The following is a 17,511-nucleotide window of genomic DNA, read 5'->3' as shown; positions in this document are numbered from 1 at the left end:
CCTGTGATGACGAGAGTGCTGTTGAGCAGGTAGTGGTGAATTGCGTGGCAAGTGGACAAGGTGCGCCAGAAAGTATGGAAACTTCTGCACAACTTAACCATTTTCCATTGCCTTTCTGTCCCGTTATGCAGCGTCACATCGTCAGTATCGCCACAGACGTGCTTCTAGTGCCATCCATTCCGCCACCTCAGCCCAAAATCCCAGAGAACCAGGCGCTAATTAGGTCGATAATTTGGTGGAGAGAGAAAGAGATCAGGTGCGACACAGAATGCAGACGGAAGGAGCGGAGAAGGAGGTGAGAAAGCGCAAGAGTGGAGAAAAGAGGACAAAAAGTGGTGATAGTGAAGAAAGTGAAAGAGTTCAATGCGAGAAAGCTGCGGAACCCAGTGACAAGAGTGCGGAAGAGCGCGATGGGAATGCGCAGGGACGGCGCAGCTTCACCCTGTCGATCGAGGTGGATCTCATGGCGTGGATGCTGTTCGTCCTGGCCTTCGTCACGCGCACCTTCAGGCTGGCGCAGCCGCGCAACGTGGTGTTCGACGAGGTGCACTACGGCAAATATGTGTCGCTGTACATGCGGAATACTTTCTTCTTCGACCAACACCCACCCTTGGGAAAGCAGCTCATCGCCGGCCTGGCGTCTGTCGTCAACTACAACGGGAACTACACCTTCTCGAAGATCGGATTGCCGTACTCGGAGGTGCGCTAAGGAATTTTAGGAGAATCCATTTCAAAAACCTTTTTTTCAGTCAATTGCGTAAAAGGTCTTTTGGGAAGAGAAGTTTTCCAAACTTAGCATTCTGTTTCCGATCATGACTTAAGTTTGTTTTTACGATGGCAGATTGTCAGTTTACCAACCAACCATAAGTAGTTCTAAAGTCCACCTTTATATATAAGAACAGGAAGGGAAAACATTTCTACTGAAGCGTATGTTTGTCGCTAATTTTATCGCTTTCAATTTTCTCCCATTTGTAGAACGTCCCTGTCTTCATGCTGCGCTTCGTTCCGGCTCTCTGCGGAAGTCTCCTGTCGCCGTTGGCCTACAAACTTCTGCTGGCACTGCAGTTGCATCGCTGGACAGCTCTTCTCGCCGGATTCCTCATAATCTTCGACAATGCGCTGCTCACGCAGTCTCGCTTCATCCTGATGGAGTCCATACTGCTGTTCTTCGTCATGCTCGGCCTCGTGTTCCTCGTGCGGTTCAACAATGCTCGGCTCTATTCTCCGCTGTGGTTCGCCTACGCCATGTTAGCAGCGTTCGCCTTCACTTGTGGCGTTGCTGTAAAGTATGTCGGCTTCTATTCCTGCTGCCTCGCGGTATTCTATATCCTGCGCAACCTGTGGAAGCGTCTTCGCGACAAGACCGTCTCCGATGGGAAGATTGTTCTGAACGCTCTTGTCGTCGGGACGATTTTCACTGTTATTCCGTTCGTTGTTTATATAGGCATTTTCTACACTCACCTGACGATCCTCCACAAGGCTGGACCGCATGATTCTGTCATGACAAGCGCCTTCCAAGCCTCCTTGGACGGCGGCCTGGCGTCAATCATCAATAAGCAACCCATCGTGATCAGCCACGGATCGCAAGTGACTCTGAAGCCCGCCTTTGGACGCCCTTGCTGGCTGCACTCGCACCCTCATCTCTACCCCATCAAGTATCCGGACAAGCGGGGCTCCTCTCATCAGCAGCAAGTCACGGCGTACTCCTGGAAGGATGTGAACAACTGGTGGATCGTCAAGCGGCCGACGAGGAACGATCTCGTGGTCGGAGATGAGCCCGATCCGATAAAGCATGGCGAGGAAATCCACTTGGTTCACGGCATCACGGCCAGGGCGCTCAACAGCCATGACGTGGCGGCTCCTGTGACTCCCCAGGCGCAGGAGGTCTCGTGCTACATCGACTACAACGTCTCCATGCCGGCGGAACTGCTGTGGCGCGTCGACATTGTGAATCGCGCCGTTGAGGGAGACATTTGGAAGGCCATCACGTCCCACGTGCGTCTCATTCACGTCACCACGGGCTCGGCTCTGCGGCTCTCCGGGCGGCAATTGCCCGATTGGGGCTTTAATCAGCACGAAGTGGTGTCCGATCGTGTTGTCACGCAGCCGAGCACGCTGTGGAATGTGGAGGAGCACAAGTACACGAAGACGGACGATCAACGGGAGAGGGAGCGAGATCTGGTGAACCGGGAAATGATCCCCATGACGCGCACGGATCCCTCGTTCCTGCGCAAGTTCGCAGAGCTGCAGCTGAAGATGCTGTGGTACAACGACGGCCAGCTGAGCAACACTCACATGTACGGCTCGACGCCGCTCGACTGGCCGCTCATGGACAAGGGCATCGCCTACTGGGTGGACAGCAAGACCAACAGCCAGATCCACCTGCTGGGCAACATCGCCATTTGGTACGCAGGCTCGCTGTCCGTCGTCATCTACCTGACGCTGCTCGCCTTCTACCTCCTGCGCCGCCGCCGGCTGTGCTTCGATCTGCCGCCCGCGGATTGGGACAAGTTCCAGGCGGTGGGAGAGCTCCTGTTCGCCGGATTCCTCATCAACTACCTGCCCTTCTTCTTCACCGAGAAAGCCCTCTTCCTGCACAACTACTTCCCGGCGCTGATCTTCAAGCTGCTTCTGCTCTGCTTCGTCATTGAGCACATCTATACGCTGCTCAGGCTCTTCCTCAACTATGCCATCATTCTGCACTGCGCGCGCCTCGCCATCTTCGCGTGGATCGCCACGGTTCTGTTCGTCTACCAGAAGTTCATCGTGCTGAGCTACGGAGCGGCCAGGCTGAGTGCTGAGCAGGTGATTGACCTGCGATGGAAGGACACTTGGGACTTCATACTTCACAAGAAGCTCCCTGTTTAGCAGTACAGATGCCAGATTAGATTAAGGGTGAACGTTCAAGAACAATACTCTCTTTATCAGTAATTTAAGGAGTGATTATTGATATAATTGTACTAACACAAAAGACGCGAAGCCGGATTGTATATAAAGAACGACCCAAATTTGTTTAAGTTTCCCAATTAATTTAATATTTATTTTAATTATATAACTGTTGCAAAGGTTCCCAAATAAGTTATTATTATTTTTTAATAAATTGGCCAAGATTTTGCCAACAGTATTGCAATAGACTGAAAGTTTCATGAAATTTTACCGGATCTCGAGTTCAAATAGCATCATTCATCGACGTGACGATGATTGTGTTTTGATGATGCGCGATGATTCTCAATTGTGACAGTCACTGCAGAAAGTGAGGTTGGAAGTGCTCTGTGTTGTTCATCTTTTGGTCTCATTTCCCAGACGATTTCCCCGTGAAATACCCGTGAAAATGCCCTCAGCCGAGGTTGTGGTGAGCAAGGTGATCGTGCACCCGCTGGTGCTGCTCAGCGTGGTGGACCACTTCAACAGGATGGGCAAAATCGGCAACCAGAAGCGCGTTGTGGGGGTGCTGCTCGGGTGCTGGCGTGCCAAGGGCGTGCTGGACGTGTCCAACAGCTTCGCCGTGCCGTTCGACGAGGACGACAAGGAGAAGTCCGTGTGGTTCCTCGACCACGACTACCTGGAGAACATGTACGCGATGTTCAAGAAGGTGAACGCGCGTGAGCGCGTCGTGGGCTGGTATCACACGGGCCCCAAACTGCACCAGAACGACATCGCCATCAACGAGCTGATCCGCCGCTACTGTCCCAACTCCGTGCTGGTGATCATCGACGCCAAGCCCAAGGACCTGGGGCTGCCCACGGAGGCGTACCACGCCGTGGAGGAGGTGCACGACGACGGCACGCCGACGTCCAAGACGTTCGAGCACGTGCCCAGCGAGATCGGCGCCGAGGAGGCGGAGGAGGTGGGTGTGGAGCACCTGCTGCGCGACATCAAGGACACCACGGTCGGCAGCCTGTCGCAGAAGATCACGAACCAGCTGATGGGGCTCAAGGGGCTCAACCAGCAGCTGCGGAACATCCAGAAGTATCTCATAAAGGTGCGTTCAAAGCGGCGTCCGGCGCTCTGGCACTAATCTCCACTCTCTCTCTCTCTTGTAGGTGGGCAACGACCAGCTGCCCGTGAACCACCAGATCGTCTACCAGCTGCAGGATATCCTGAACCTGCTGCCGGACATCACGCACGACAACTTCACCGACACGCTGTACATCAAGACGAACGACCAGATGCTGGTGGTCTACCTGGCGTCGCTCGTGCGCTCCATCATCGCGCTGCACAACCTCATCAACAACAAGCTGACGAATAGGGACGCCGAGGAGGGCAAGAAGGAGGAGGGCAAGGACAAGAAGGACAAGGAGAACAAGGAACTGAAGGAGGGCGCGAAGAAGGAGGAGGGCGAGAAGAAGGAGAAGTCCAAGGAGGAGAAGAAGAAGTAACAGTTTTTTTTTCGTCTTTTGGTCAATAAATTAACTCATAAATCATTTTTGAATTGCGGGATTTTCGTCTTGCGGCGAAAATTCGCCGCCAATTGCCGTCCATCAGTTCTGCAGCCGCCATCGAGAGAAGTGCCATGCAAAGAGGGCAGAAAAGCCCCCGCAAATCGGTGAAAAGTGCACAATAATGCTGTTGAGATGAATCTCTGGCAACTCAGTGTGCTGATGTGCCTGGCCGTGAGTGGGATTCAGTGTCAGTTGGCCAGGAAGGAGCCGAAACTCCTCATTGTCACCCTCGTTCGCAACAAGGCGCACACTCTTCCGCTCTTCCTCACATATCTCACGCAATTACAGTATCCCAAGGACAGAATAGCGCTCTGGTGAGTAATCTTGACCCTTGGCCCTCTGCTTTTTGCCCAGCCACCTCCGCCACGGGCAGGAATTCAGTCGCTCGCCAGAGCCGATAAGGGAGTGAGGTTATGGAGCGCCAATTGGGAAAACGTCCGGAGGAAAAGTAAACAAAGAGTTCACTTAACACTGGAAGAAGCGCTCTTCCGGCATTTTTTCATGAGCAACAAATCCTGAGAAAAGGAATGGGAATCCTTTACAGTGTTCAGAAATAGCACACAAAGCCAGGAATATGATTTGCAACATTAAAGCTGTCTCTTAAGTTTAAGAGATTTGATAAGAGATTTCAACTCACTAACAAGAGGCGAACAATTAACAAAATATTTGTTCTCATGTCTTTCTCCGCAGGATTCGCTCAGATCACAATGCCGACGCTTCGCTGGAGATCGTGGGCGAGTGGCTGGCAGAGGTGAAGTCTCAGTACCACTCTGTCCAGTATCAGTTCAACGACAGTGCGACGTTGCGTCCGGAGGAGCAATCTGCGACGCACTGGCCGCTGGAGCGCTTCCAGGACGTGATAGCGATGAAGGAGGAGGGCCTACGAGTGGCCAGAGAGATCTGGGCGGACTATGTGCTCGTAAGTGTGGTCCAGGCGATCCCAGACTGTGTCTAAGAGTGTCTCTTTCCTTGCAGTTCCTGGACGCTGACGCTTTCCTCACGCATCCCAACACGCTGCGGGATTTGATGGCTGTCGGGGTGCCAATTGTGGCGCCCATGCTGATATCCGACGGCCTGTACTCCAACTACTGGTGCGGCATGACTGAGGATCACTACTACGAACGCACGGAGGAGTACAAGAAGATCCTGAACAGGGAAATGGAGGGTGTGTTCGCTGTTCCCATGGTTCACAGCGCCGTGCTGATCAATCTCAACCATCCGGACAGCGATCTGCTCACCTTCGACAAGAACGTCCTCAACTTCCACCTGGAATCTCTCAACGCGCCGCGCAGGTACGACGGCCCAGTGGACGACATCATAATCTTCGCCATGTCCGCCAACTACTCAGGCATTCCCATGATGATCTCCAACACGGAGCATTTTGGCTACATTCTGTCGCCACTGGAGCAGGACGAGGAGTTGCGGCGCGACTTGGAGCAGCTCACGAACATCCGCATGATGATCTGGAACGATCTGGAGCGCCTGGATGTGCTTCCGCGGCTGGCGCAATTCGTGACGGAGCCGAAGAAGGATCGCCTGACGCTGTCGAAGATCTTCATGGTGAATCTCAAGCGACGCCCAGAGCGGAGAGCCAAGATGGAGGGCAATTTCCGGGAGTTGGGACTCGATGTGGAGTACTTCGAGGCTGTGGATGGGAAGATGATCGACGAGGACTTCCTCGAGAGTTGGCAAATTGACTTCCTGCCCGAATACTTCGATCCCTACCACAAGCGCCCGATGACGATGGGCGAAGTGGGATGCTTCCTCAGTCACTTCACCATCTGGCGCCGGATGGTGGAGGAGGAGGAGCTGCAGGAGGTGTTGATCCTGGAGGATGATATTCGCTTCGAACCGTTCTTCCGCGAGCGTCTCGTGAGTCTGCTGGACGAAGCGCATCGGCGTGGCGCCTGGGATCTCATCTACCTGGGCCGGAAGCGTCTGCACGACGCCTCCGAGCACTGGGTGGAGGATTCCCAGCAGCTCGTCTTCCCGTCGTACTCCTACTGGACGCTGGGCTACCTGATCTCCCGCCGGGGCGCCCAGAAGCTGCTGGCGGCACGGCCGCTGGAGAAGCTGGTGCCCGTGGACGAGTTCCTGCCCATCATGTTCGATCGGCATCCGAGCGATGAGTGGAAAAGTGCCTTCAGTCCGCGCAATCTCGTCGCCATGAGTGCGGCGCCGCTGCTTCTCTATCCCACGCACTACACCGGCGAGCACGGATACATTTCCGACACTGAGGACTCCATCCAGATCCCGCTGAGCGCCGGCGAGGCGTCAGATGTGCCGCGAAAGAGCGACAAAGCCGATCAGGCGCTCGAAATGGACGCCTTGAGTCCGTCGCTCCTTGACAATGCCATAAACGATCGCTGGACGACCAAGGATGATCGCAGCGATCTCTAGACATACGTTTCTCAAGTCCACAAATGTGCCTTACGAAAATGCCAAAAACTCTGATTCAGAGAATATTTTTATACAAAGCGCCTTTTCTCACTGCTTTTTTGCTGCATTTTAAATGTCTTTTTCTATACCCACAAATTGAACACACACGATCAATAAAGTGATCTCTCTTATGATTCCATGTCATTTTTATTGCTGCGATATCAAAAAAAAAATTAGATTTCTTGATTGGATAAAAATTCATAAATTATTAACAAAGAGAATTGAGTAGAGAAGAGAGCACGATCGTGGAGTGGCTCAACACATTAGGGCGGACTTTATCCACTCCGCCAGACCGAGTTTGATGACACCGTCTTGATTGAGGTCCTTGACTTTGAAGATCTCTGCAAAGGAGAGACAATTTACAGGTTGGAAATAATCCCAGTTTCAATTCAAACATGTAAAAGCGGAATTTTGGATTTTTCTTCCCCTTTTTTCATGGGTGAAATTCATTGATACGCACCGAATGCCATTGTGAGGTGTAAAATAGCAGACACGTAGTCGCCGAGACGCAACGTTCCGTCGCGTCGCATGTAGCGTAGCACCAGAATTGAGAGGATCTCCGTGGAGAGCTGGAAGCCGACGTCATAGAGAGCGTCTCGCAGGCGTTCAGCGCGCAGGATGCCGGACTTCTCCTTGGTGTGAATCTTGAAGACACCCTGCCAGGACTTGAGATTCACCATGAACACCTTGAAGTCGTTGAAGGTGATCCTGCCGCGGTTGGTCTTCTGCGGGAGACAAGAGAGAGAGAAGGAGCTGCAGAGGTTGAATTTTGGGGAAGGATGGCAAAAACATACATCCATGAGACACACAACTTGACGACAAACATCGAGGCTCGCGCAGGACTTGATGTAGTCATTTGGCAGGCATGCTTCCAGGAGCTCTTGGAGATCATAGCAGTTGATGGTTCTGCAGAGAGAGAGAGAGAGAAGGCGGTTAGCGCAGTTTAGGGAGGAAGTCGAATGCGCTTACTTGTGATCGTCAGCGAGTTGCAGGAAGACGGGCTCGTACTGCGCCGTTCCGCTGCCACTGAGATCAGCCTGAATCTTCTGCGAGGCGTTGAGCGACGGAAAGGGATCCAGCAGGAGCATGGTCTGCGTCTCCAGCAGCGACAGGCGAATGGTGATGCCCAGCACGCGCACGGAGAAGGCCGACTCCTCCATAGGCTCGAACGTGGTGGCCATGATGAGGTATCGGCCGGCGTCGAGGCAGCAGCGCTGGCTGATCTGGCGCGAGTTGGTGTACTGTGAGTTCTGGAGGCTCTTGTGTTTCTTGAAGAAGGACTTTGGGAGGCACTCTGAGATCTTGCTCTGCACCGTGCTCAAATTGTACAGCGTGAATCCGATCACTTTGGGCTCCATCACGCTGTGCTGGTTCAGCGAGATGATCACGTCCTCCTTCTCGTTGAGGAACAGCTGCAGCTGCGGATTGATATGGAAGGAGTCCGGGTTGTTGCGGCAGCCGCCCGCCGTCACGCCCTTCCGCCACGCGCCCTGGTACATCCGCATCAGCCACTTGCGCGACTTGTCGGACAGCGACGGCTCGTCGCGCGCCGTGTCCGAGTCGAGGTGCACGCACTCCAGGTGCGTGAAGATCTGCGTGAGGTCCGCGAAGCTCATCCAGAAGTCACCCGCGTCCAGTTGGCCCAGCAGGCGGTCGCGCTCCTGCACGGACACGCGCTCCCACGAGTTGGACAGCGGCGACCAGTCGCCGTTGTAGCCGCCGCCGTTGCCGAAGTTGCCCAGCGACATGGGATCGCGGAGGCGCACCAGCTGCACGGAGTCGCCCATGAGCGTCTCCGCCTTGTCCAGCGAGCACAGGCGATAGTTGCTGCCCACGCACACGCCGCTGGGCAGCTTCTCCAGCTGGTTGCGGATCTGCGCCGTGTTGGTGCTGCTATTTACAGTGCATGTCACGATGCTCGTGGTGTCCAGGAGGCTGTACATGATGGCGGGTCGGATGGGCACGTTCTCTGCCCGGATGGGGATGGACTCGGTGATGCCGCCCGTGAGATCGGCCAGGCCGTCCAGGAGCGTGCCGTACTTGAGCGCCTCGTAGCTGCCGTGCAGCTTCGCGTACGCTTTCTCCAGCAGCCCCGGCCAGAAGCTGTTGGTGTTCTGCGCCTGCAGGAAGGCCAGCTTGCCATTTATCGTTGGTAATCGATCATCGACTAGAACTTCCACCCACTCGCCGCACCACCACAGCCGGAAGCGGAACACACCGAAGTACGGCGACTCGAAACTCTGATCCGCCGGAACGACGCGATAGAAGAGTCCTGCAACAGGGACAGATCGTCAGAGAGAGGCGACAGCAATTGAGAATAGCCCCATTTCGCCACTTCAGTGGTGCCCCAGAGCTGATAATTATGGATTTTCCACTTCAAATCTCGTTGCGGCGTAAAATATTGCATAATTCAAATGTTAATTGACTCTAAATTGCCTGCAACAATTTCAAAAACACAACAAGAAGTCTTTTGCTCAAGAACTTATTGAGTTCAAGGATGGAACAAAATTCACTCGATTGTTCTGAATTCATGCGCCAAGTTTCTCTATATGATAAGGACAAGTTTATTTTTAGGCTCAATTAAATATTTTCTTGGTTCTCATCTTAACTTTTAAATTGATCCCAGAAACTGCAATGCATTCTTAGTTGATTAACTCGACTAATCTTCTAAGACAAGAAAGTATCGCTCGAATACAGCGAAATCGCAAAATGTATTGTTACTCATGAGCTCTGACACTCGACAGAGCGCACAAATGAACAAATCCAGATCACGCGCTCACCCTTGGACAAATAGAGCACGCCCAGGCACGAGACGAGCCATCGATCACCCATCTTTCCGGGCGTGATGTCGAAGTGTGTGCTGGAGTCGTTGATGAAGACGGGCTGCGCCATGATCTCCTGCGGCCGCTTCCATTGGAATGTGAACGGTGGCGTTTGATGGTAGAAAACAGATGTCTGCACTGCCGGAAAGTCCGGATCCTCCCAGAGTTGGTTTTTCTTTTTGCACTCCGACTTGATCCGCTCATAGCTCGATGTCATTGTCAATCGTCATACAGCACGCGCGCCACAACACAGTTCTCCAGGATTCTACTCCAACTGTCCGACCATAGCAGACTCTCATCCACTGGCTGTTGTGCTTCTGAACAGGCTGCAAGTCAAGAGAGAGAAAGGTGCACTTATTAATGGACTATTTGAGACGGATTCAAGCATAAGATTAATTTTGTGATCTGCTCCCTGAAAATCTGAGATTTTTCTGCTAGGCTAACAAGTAGAAATAATTGCAACTCTTTTAGTCTTAAATTAGTAATATCTTGGCATAATCTTGGCTGAGATTTGATTTTTATCAGTAAAATGAATGAGGAAATTTCAAAAAGTGACTCAAAACACATTCATTTCTCAACACTTTTGCTAAAATGTACACCATTTCCTGCCAAAATATCTTCCCCTTGCGGAAAAAATGCATATTCTCCGGTGAGATTGAGTCAATAGGAATATTATCGCTTTTCTCTCTTGGCAATGTTGGCAAGAGAAAGAAACTCTCGATTGAGAAAAATTTCTTTATGCTAAAGAAAGACGGGGATTTATCGATCGCGCGATCTTCCTCACCCATGAAACATTCAGCTTCTCCTCATCTCTTGTCCTACAAAACTCATTCACTCCGCGAGTTACAGCTCATTTTTATGGGCAGTGTTTTGCTTTTTTTTTCACCGCATCACCAATGAAATTGTGTGCAGCAAGTGCGCGAGGAGAAAAGAAGCATGATGGAAACATATAACAGACAACTCTTGATTTCCCTCCCGATCGCGAGTCGCTGGCAAATTAAAACGGAAACAAACGGCAAACATGATCACGAATGTATGGCTAAAAATCACTTCACGACGTGTCACTCTGCGGTGTGTGTGTGTGATTATTATTTTTGGGGTCAGAAGCACGTGAATTGCAAATAAATTGACACAATATCGCGCGCGCGCGCAATTCTTTTGGGCGAGACGCGCCAGAAAAAAAGTGCGCTGACAAAGTGAAAGTTTCAACGGTGGAAAATTTGTCTGCAACGTGCGGAAAATGTCGCAATTGTCCTCCCGCGCTGCAAACCCTCCTTTTGCTCAATTGTCTTCCCTCCTAATGAGACGTGCGTTTCTCACATCCACTCATGCAAGAGTTGAATTAAAGAGGCATTAAATATGATTTTACGGCGAGACTTTTATGTAAGATCGCTGGCCAATTTCCTCATTTTTGCCACAGAGCTTCTCTGCATCTCTGGGAACTTCATTTGTGCTCAAGTTTGTGCTTCAAAACGAAAAAAAGCGAACGCTTAAAGCATTCAGAGCAGATTTATGTGTATGAGTCTTTTTCGGAATAAAATTTATGCTTCCTCCTCAACTCTCATTTTTGTATGAGAAATTTTCCACCAATCAATTATTGTAATTGGTCATGGCGTGTGTGCAGAAAAAAGATGCGAAAACAATCAAAGGAAAGGCGATAAATGCAGACATTTTTTTTCGACTATTTTTACTTACAAATCTGCTTGATAGTTTGTGAAAAATTTCTCTTGTCACTTAGTGACTTTTATGCAAATGTCCCATAAATTTATCACCGAAAGTGAGAATATTGTTAATTTCACTAGCTTGGAGACATTTTCCTCTCTCTCTCTCTCTGTCTTTCTGTTTCCTCTCAAATCTGTTAAGAAATTTTATATGATTTACAATTAACACATTTGGAAAAAATTTTGAAAGTTTACCCGCGTTTTAAAAAAAATCAATTCAATATCTTCTGTGGAATGTGAGTCAATTTCTCGACCAAACAAGATCACGGTGCGCTTTATGTTGGGTGAAAAGAGAGACAGCGAGGCTGAGACAAGAAAAAGAGAGACACGGAGGAAACTCACGTGAATATAAACCTTTAAAATCTCATGTTGAGCATTTCGGAAGAAATTGTTTTCATTAATATAATTTCACTGGTAATTTTGGGTGGTGATAATTTACTATAGTCAACTTTCCCGGACGAATGTATAGACGAAGGTGTCTTTGGCAATCGTAAAGCGAGTTTCACATGCAATGATTCTCCCGTCTGTTTGTTGTGTGTGCTTTTCATCAAAATACTATTCATAGTCATGAAAATATTGCAATGAGCTTCAGAGAGAGAGAGAGAGAATCTGTGTCGTACGCTTGAGAGAAAAGAAAACCTCATGAAACACGTACGAATTAATGCATGAGGAAATAAAATTGGGTAATCAAAAATTATTCCTAATAATATACGGAGACAACTAATGACGCAGTACTTCCTGTCAAGTGAACTATTTTTATTTCTATGACTGTTTGTCGTTTCTTTCAAATCACATCAACGAATTGATGTGATTTTCAGTGAGAAGATCAGACGCTGATTTCCGGTGTGTTAAAGTCATTTTCAATGCATTTTTCATCGATTATAAAGCTTTGGCAGCTTTTAATTGACAAGAGAAATGTTAAGAAGAAGTTGTCAACTAACAATTTTGAAGAATATAAGCAAACAATCTTTAAGAAAGTAAAGAAAGAAACCTCCAGCTTTCATTATCCTACCAAAAATCATTCCTAATTCATTAAACTTCCACTCTTTTCACATTGATATTCAAATCAGAAAGACCTTTGGCATCTCTTTCCCCGGATTGTAATTAAATCAAACAGATTTCCCTCTTATTATTCTCATGGCGACACTCCAAAAGCCACTCCCGGATTTTTTTCTCGCACTCAATTGTGTTTGTCAAAGAACGACCGTGCACGATGGTCAATTGATGACCTATTGATTGCCATCAATATGTGGCACAGAGAGGAAATTGCTCAATTTTTTCTCATACACACACATCGCTGAGCCTTTTCGCCGGGATGCAAAGCATCAGCGGAGAATAATGGGAAAAAGTTGTGCAAGAGTGTCTCACGTGAAAATTCCCATGTTCTCGAAAACAAGATCATAATGAAGCTGTACCGATAAATCTGTGTCTGCTTTTCATCACTTTCGTTGCCTCAAGTGATGCTTTGATAAAGTGTACATCGAGTTTGTGTGCCAAAATGGCACGAGAATCCCTTTCAATTGATGCAACACAGGTGGAAAAGTGGCGTCTTCCACCTCGACAATGGCGATTAAAACGTCCAGAATCCATGTGAGCGACATCACGAGCCACTGCGTATTCATTGTCGCAGCCAAGGGGGAGAAAATATGGCTAAGATGTGTACATCAAGTGCGCAATTTGCGTGAAAAATCCCTCATACTTCTCAGAAGTGTCAGAACAGATTGAAAACTAACGAATAAGCAACTCACAACTTTAGTTCGTTTCTTCAAATGAATTCTTTTGTGTTGAACTTAGCAAAATAAACTGAGCAAATAGTTGCTAAGTCGTATTTTCACTCATTTGTACAGTGAAAATGGTTCAAATCGAAAAACCAGGGCTTAATGAGTAATGAAAAGCATGCATTGTCTCATTAGAATAGGTTTTAAAGCACAAAAATCTCTTCTTTCTCACTTGAATCACTGATTATCAAAGAAGCATGTGTGATAAATCCCTTATAACTGCAGTTTCTTGATTTTTGGGTATATTTTGGAAGATCCTCTCTTGCATCTGTACACCACTTCTGGCCAATATTGTCTCACCTTTGGTCGAGAGAGTGAGAAAGGCGTGATTTATACAATAAATAGCCGATGAAAACCCACGATTTCAGTGGATTTAATTAATTTTGACTGTGTAGGTTGGCATCTAAAGTCAGCCACTTTTTTCTCTTCCTCCTCAGGCCACCTCTTCAATGATTTTTCCTCTCTTCTACACTCGCGTATCGCGCGCGCGCGCTGTTCGTCCACATAATATGCAAAAAAGGAGGCACAAGAGTCTGGAATTCGCAAGAATCTCAATAATCGAACACATAATCAACAATGCGGCACTGATTTCTCAAGTCAGGAAGCATTGAGAGGCGTAGGGAAAATCGTCCACACACTATTAATTATTGTTTGAGCGAGAGAGAGAGACAGACGAGGAGAGATTGTGTACTGGAAATTCCATCTTCTCTACGCACATGGAGAATGTATGAAATCATCAGTTTTTATCGTGGGTGAGAGCACAGAGAGTCCACAAGAAGAAATTTTTATTGTTTGGTCAGGTGAAACTTGTATGTTGCACTTATTAGTAATTGAAGTTTGACTAATGGACTCTTGAAATGTTTTCTTAAATTGAAATTGATTATCAGGTTGTTCACCTCATCCTCAACTATGGGCAATTTTCTCTCTCGCTCGCGCTCTTTTTTCCATCCAATTCTCCATGATGGTCAATTGATGATTTTTGTGGTGAATAGACAGAGGCGAGGCGCGATTATTCTGCAAAATTTTCATTAACCCATCTGGCTCTCTTCATTTTTTGATTCTTGTGTTGAGAAGTTTACACCGAAAGTCTTCAACACTTGACTGAATCTTTGTGGTTTTATTGCAACTTCTTGTTAAAATAAAATCAGAATTCTACTTTTCTTTTCTAAGCTACACTTCGTGCTAAATTGCTGAAATCACGATAAACAAACGAATCAAATATTATTTTCTTAATAGCACAATACTGCAAAAGTCTGCTTTAAGTTGAGTCCAGACTGAAGTCTGAAGTCTCAACGCCACGGAAACAGAGCGGATGTTGATCTAAACTTTTCCCTATTTGGAGCGATTGAAGACTTACTGGAAAGCTGGGATATAGAACTTGCTTGACCGGTCTTGTCTTGACTTCTTGCATCCGAAATACTTAGCATTTTTAAACACCACAAAACTTTTTATCACCGAATATCCATAAGTTTACACACGCGTGAGAGTCAAGCTCAATTGAATGCAAAAACAGAATGGCTGGAATTAGTCATTCTGATTTTATAATTTGAATATGAATAAACAAGATTGGGATTGAAGATAAAGTCGTTACGTGAAAATGTCTCTTAAGCATGTGATATTAGAACATAATAAGCCAACTCTGAGCACGGGAACAGGTTGGAATTTTCACAAGACGTGAATTAGAAATTCTTTTCATTGCTGAATCTTCCGTTTGATATTTAGATGAAGGTGGAGAAGAAGAAGATTGTTGTGGGGAGAAGAAGGAAAAAAGAGTGCTGGAGAGAGAGAAACATTCCACGTCCACGAAAGTTCAGCATATGAATTTGAGAAGACTTGAGCTTAGCGATACGAGTTTTCGCTGTTGTGTTGGCTGGGTGGAAGTGGAAAGAATGCTGGGTTGGAGGAGAAGAGAGCACCATAACTGTTCACAATCTCAATATTACGCACATTGCACGGGCAAGAGAGGGGCTCCGAAGAGAGAGAACCTCATCTAAACTCTGGCACTGTTTGAGACAATTCGCGTTTTTATCACCGCCAGTGATTTCGCTGCAGGGCAGAAAGATCTCAGCTCTTGGCTTGCAATTATTCCACACGGCGAGAGAGACAGAGACTTCATTTTGTCACTCACCTACCCAGAAAATCACTTTAATTCCAGCTCCATATGGGTTCACTTGATGTGTGCGCGACTTGGTCGTTCACCAGTGCAAACACACAATCACTTGTGCGCGAATCTGATGGGGAGACCTTCCTTTTTTCACGGCAACACCAACTCTTGAATATATTAAAAATCTATTGACACAGAGTGGCGTCACGAGCTTGAGAAACTCCTCTCCACAAAACTCACTCACAATCCACTGGGAATCTTGGATTCCACACAACTCTCTCGCCCAGCAAATTGTCCAGCAACTTTTCCCAACTGTCACTTGACTTTCCACCACGCACGCCTTCGCACACTGAGTGATCCAGAAAGGATGCCCGACGAGACACAGAAATCGAGACGACTGCGAGATGCCTTCGCGACGAAAGACTCCAACGAACTGAAGCGACGAACCTCAACTTTCATAAGCACGACGTTCACTCTGCAATCTCACAGCGATCGCCAACACTCGCGGGAAACTGCTGCTCTGTGTTGGGTGTGATCTTTTTGCCGAGTGAACTGAGAGGTAAGATTCCACGAATCTCTCCACATTCCCTCGCGATCTGCCTGTGTGTGTCGCTCTCCATTCCAACACAGCTACACATCCATGCTTCAGGTGTGCCGATGCCAATGGAGACGCGATAGACGGTAAAATCGCATCGCTCGTTGTTTTTCTAATATCTCACACGCATTTGGAGCTTTATCCGGAGCTTTTTGCAATCGCTTCTGAAATATTCTCTCAGCTGAAAATTGTTTAGATACTGAACCGAAAGAAAATGATTATTATGGGGAAGAAAAATTATAAAATAGTATTATTCATTAAGAAATTATTTATTACACATTCCAAAACATTTCATCGATTTCATGATAGTTTCACCTTAAACAAAATATCGTTGTGCGTACAAATATTCGGTCAGTGATAACTTGTCCGACAGGGAATTGAATTTGGATTGAATAATTTATATTGTTTTGCCACAGAACATAAAATATGCATAATATGTTATTTGAATTCTGTATGGGAATCTTTGTAACATTAAGTCCTCATTTCTGTTCCTTAAAGTGAGTCAAGAAGGCTTCAGAAATGGTTGCTTTTGTGTTAGACTTCCACGCGTTCCTCAAATTCTGTGTGACTTCACGAATTCTTCGGCCACTGAGAAATGAGCCAAGATACGATTTGATCTTCATTTGTAGCACGATATATTCTTTGTTTCTCTGCTGTTCCATATCCGCGCACATCTTTGATATGTTGTCCAGCAAGAAGGACATGGACATTCTCAGAATAGTTTGGGGTATACTTATTATAATTGGCTATCTTCTGCTAATCTTCAAGAACTTCGGAGGAATTCCTTTTCTACGCGAGTGCCAAAGCCTCGTGGATTGGATTGAAGCTTTGAGTGCAGAAAATGAAGAGAATGAAATCCTTCGACAGACTGTTGACGAAGAAGTTGCAGATGCAAGACAGCTTTCTATAATTTTTTCCACGTAAACTTATTGCATCTTCGACGCTTGCGGACAATATTAAGTGTGAATTTATTCAATTTCAGAGCTTATCTATCAATGTATGGAATTTGTGCAATTGCATACACATATACTTTTGTCAGCCAGGACATAATCTTCATGCAAATCCCAAATTTAGAGCCTGATTATCGTATCACTTACACAATAGCACAGATACTTTCTACGTCTCCGGCCGGATTTTGGACAGCAATTTCAGACGTCGGAATAATTATTCTCGGCATCTATGTGATTAAATTCATCACTATCATCAACACAATGATCAAGAAGTTGGACGATAAAGATGCAATGGAAAAATGTCCAAATCTCTTGGTTTGCATTGCGCAGAAACACAGTGAAATGATCAGAATTCTGCGAACTTTCAATGAATTAGTGAAGTTCATGTCACTAATCCAATTGATCATGAGCACTGTTTGTTTCCTCGTAATTATTTTCTGTATACAATTTTTTAAAGATATGCTAATTATGCACGTTCTTCTATTCGTACTTCTCACTCAACTTGTACTTTTGTGCCTCTTTGGGGAATTCATTCGTCACCAAACTGAGCAGATTTTCCAGAATCTCTACTTAATAAATTGGTACGAAATGAGTTCAACAGATCAGAAAATCTTCTTAACGATCATGATGAAGTCTTGTGAGCCAATTGGACTCAAAGCC

General features: G+C 47.2%; 4 protein-coding genes across 5 annotated transcripts; 3 read left to right on the top strand and 1 right to left on the bottom strand.

The window, feature by feature from the left end:
• Positions 1–268: 268 nt before the first annotated feature.
• Positions 269–3,101, top strand: LOC132255886 (protein O-mannosyltransferase 1). The gene is made up of 2 exons (XM_059752057.1): positions 269–700; positions 976–3,101. Exons 1-2 carry the CDS (start codon positions 269–271, stop codon positions 2,866–2,868), a joined length of 2,325 nt encoding a protein of 774 aa, XP_059608040.1. The 3' UTR covers positions 2,869–3,101.
• A 134-nt stretch (positions 3,102–3,235) lies between these two features.
• On the top strand, positions 3,236–4,433 carry LOC132266114 (26S proteasome non-ATPase regulatory subunit 7). The gene is made up of 2 exons (XM_059766956.1): positions 3,236–3,982; positions 4,044–4,433. The coding sequence occupies exons 1-2, from the start codon at positions 3,332–3,334 to the stop codon at positions 4,377–4,379; spliced, it is 987 nt and encodes a 328-aa protein (XP_059622939.1). The 5' UTR covers positions 3,236–3,331; the 3' UTR covers positions 4,380–4,433.
• A 41-nt stretch (positions 4,434–4,474) lies between these two features.
• Positions 4,475–7,015, top strand: LOC132266113 (glycosyltransferase 25 family member). Its single transcript, XM_059766955.1, has 3 exons — positions 4,475–4,756; positions 5,133–5,361; positions 5,418–7,015. The coding sequence occupies exons 1-3, from the start codon at positions 4,575–4,577 to the stop codon at positions 6,840–6,842; spliced, it is 1,836 nt and encodes a 611-aa protein (XP_059622938.1). The 5' UTR covers positions 4,475–4,574; the 3' UTR covers positions 6,843–7,015.
• A 92-nt stretch (positions 7,016–7,107) lies between these two features.
• On the bottom strand, positions 7,108–15,743 carry LOC132266112 (calpain-C). Of its 2 annotated transcripts, none has more exons than XM_059766953.1 (6): positions 15,331–15,743; positions 9,662–10,029; positions 7,851–9,153; positions 7,676–7,787; positions 7,342–7,606; positions 7,108–7,222 (listed from the first exon to the last, which is right to left on the bottom strand). In XM_059766953.1, exons 2-6 carry the CDS (start codon positions 9,918–9,920, stop codon positions 7,137–7,139), a joined length of 2,025 nt encoding a protein of 674 aa, XP_059622936.1. In that variant the 5' UTR covers positions 9,921–10,029; positions 15,331–15,743; the 3' UTR covers positions 7,108–7,136. The 2 variants fall into 2 exon arrangements, with proteins under 2 accessions (XP_059622936.1, XP_059622937.1); XM_059766954.1 differs by having other exon boundaries at positions 15,335–15,743.
• Between the last annotated feature and the right edge of the window lie 1,768 nt (positions 15,744–17,511).

This window comes from Phlebotomus argentipes, unplaced genomic scaffold (genome assembly GCF_947086385.1).
Source record: "Phlebotomus argentipes unplaced genomic scaffold, Phlebotomus argentipes genome assembly contig_5, whole genome shotgun sequence".
Taxonomy (NCBI): Eukaryota; Metazoa; Arthropoda; class Insecta; order Diptera; family Psychodidae; genus Phlebotomus; species Phlebotomus argentipes.
This window is presented reverse-complemented; position numbering and strand designations above follow the sequence as displayed.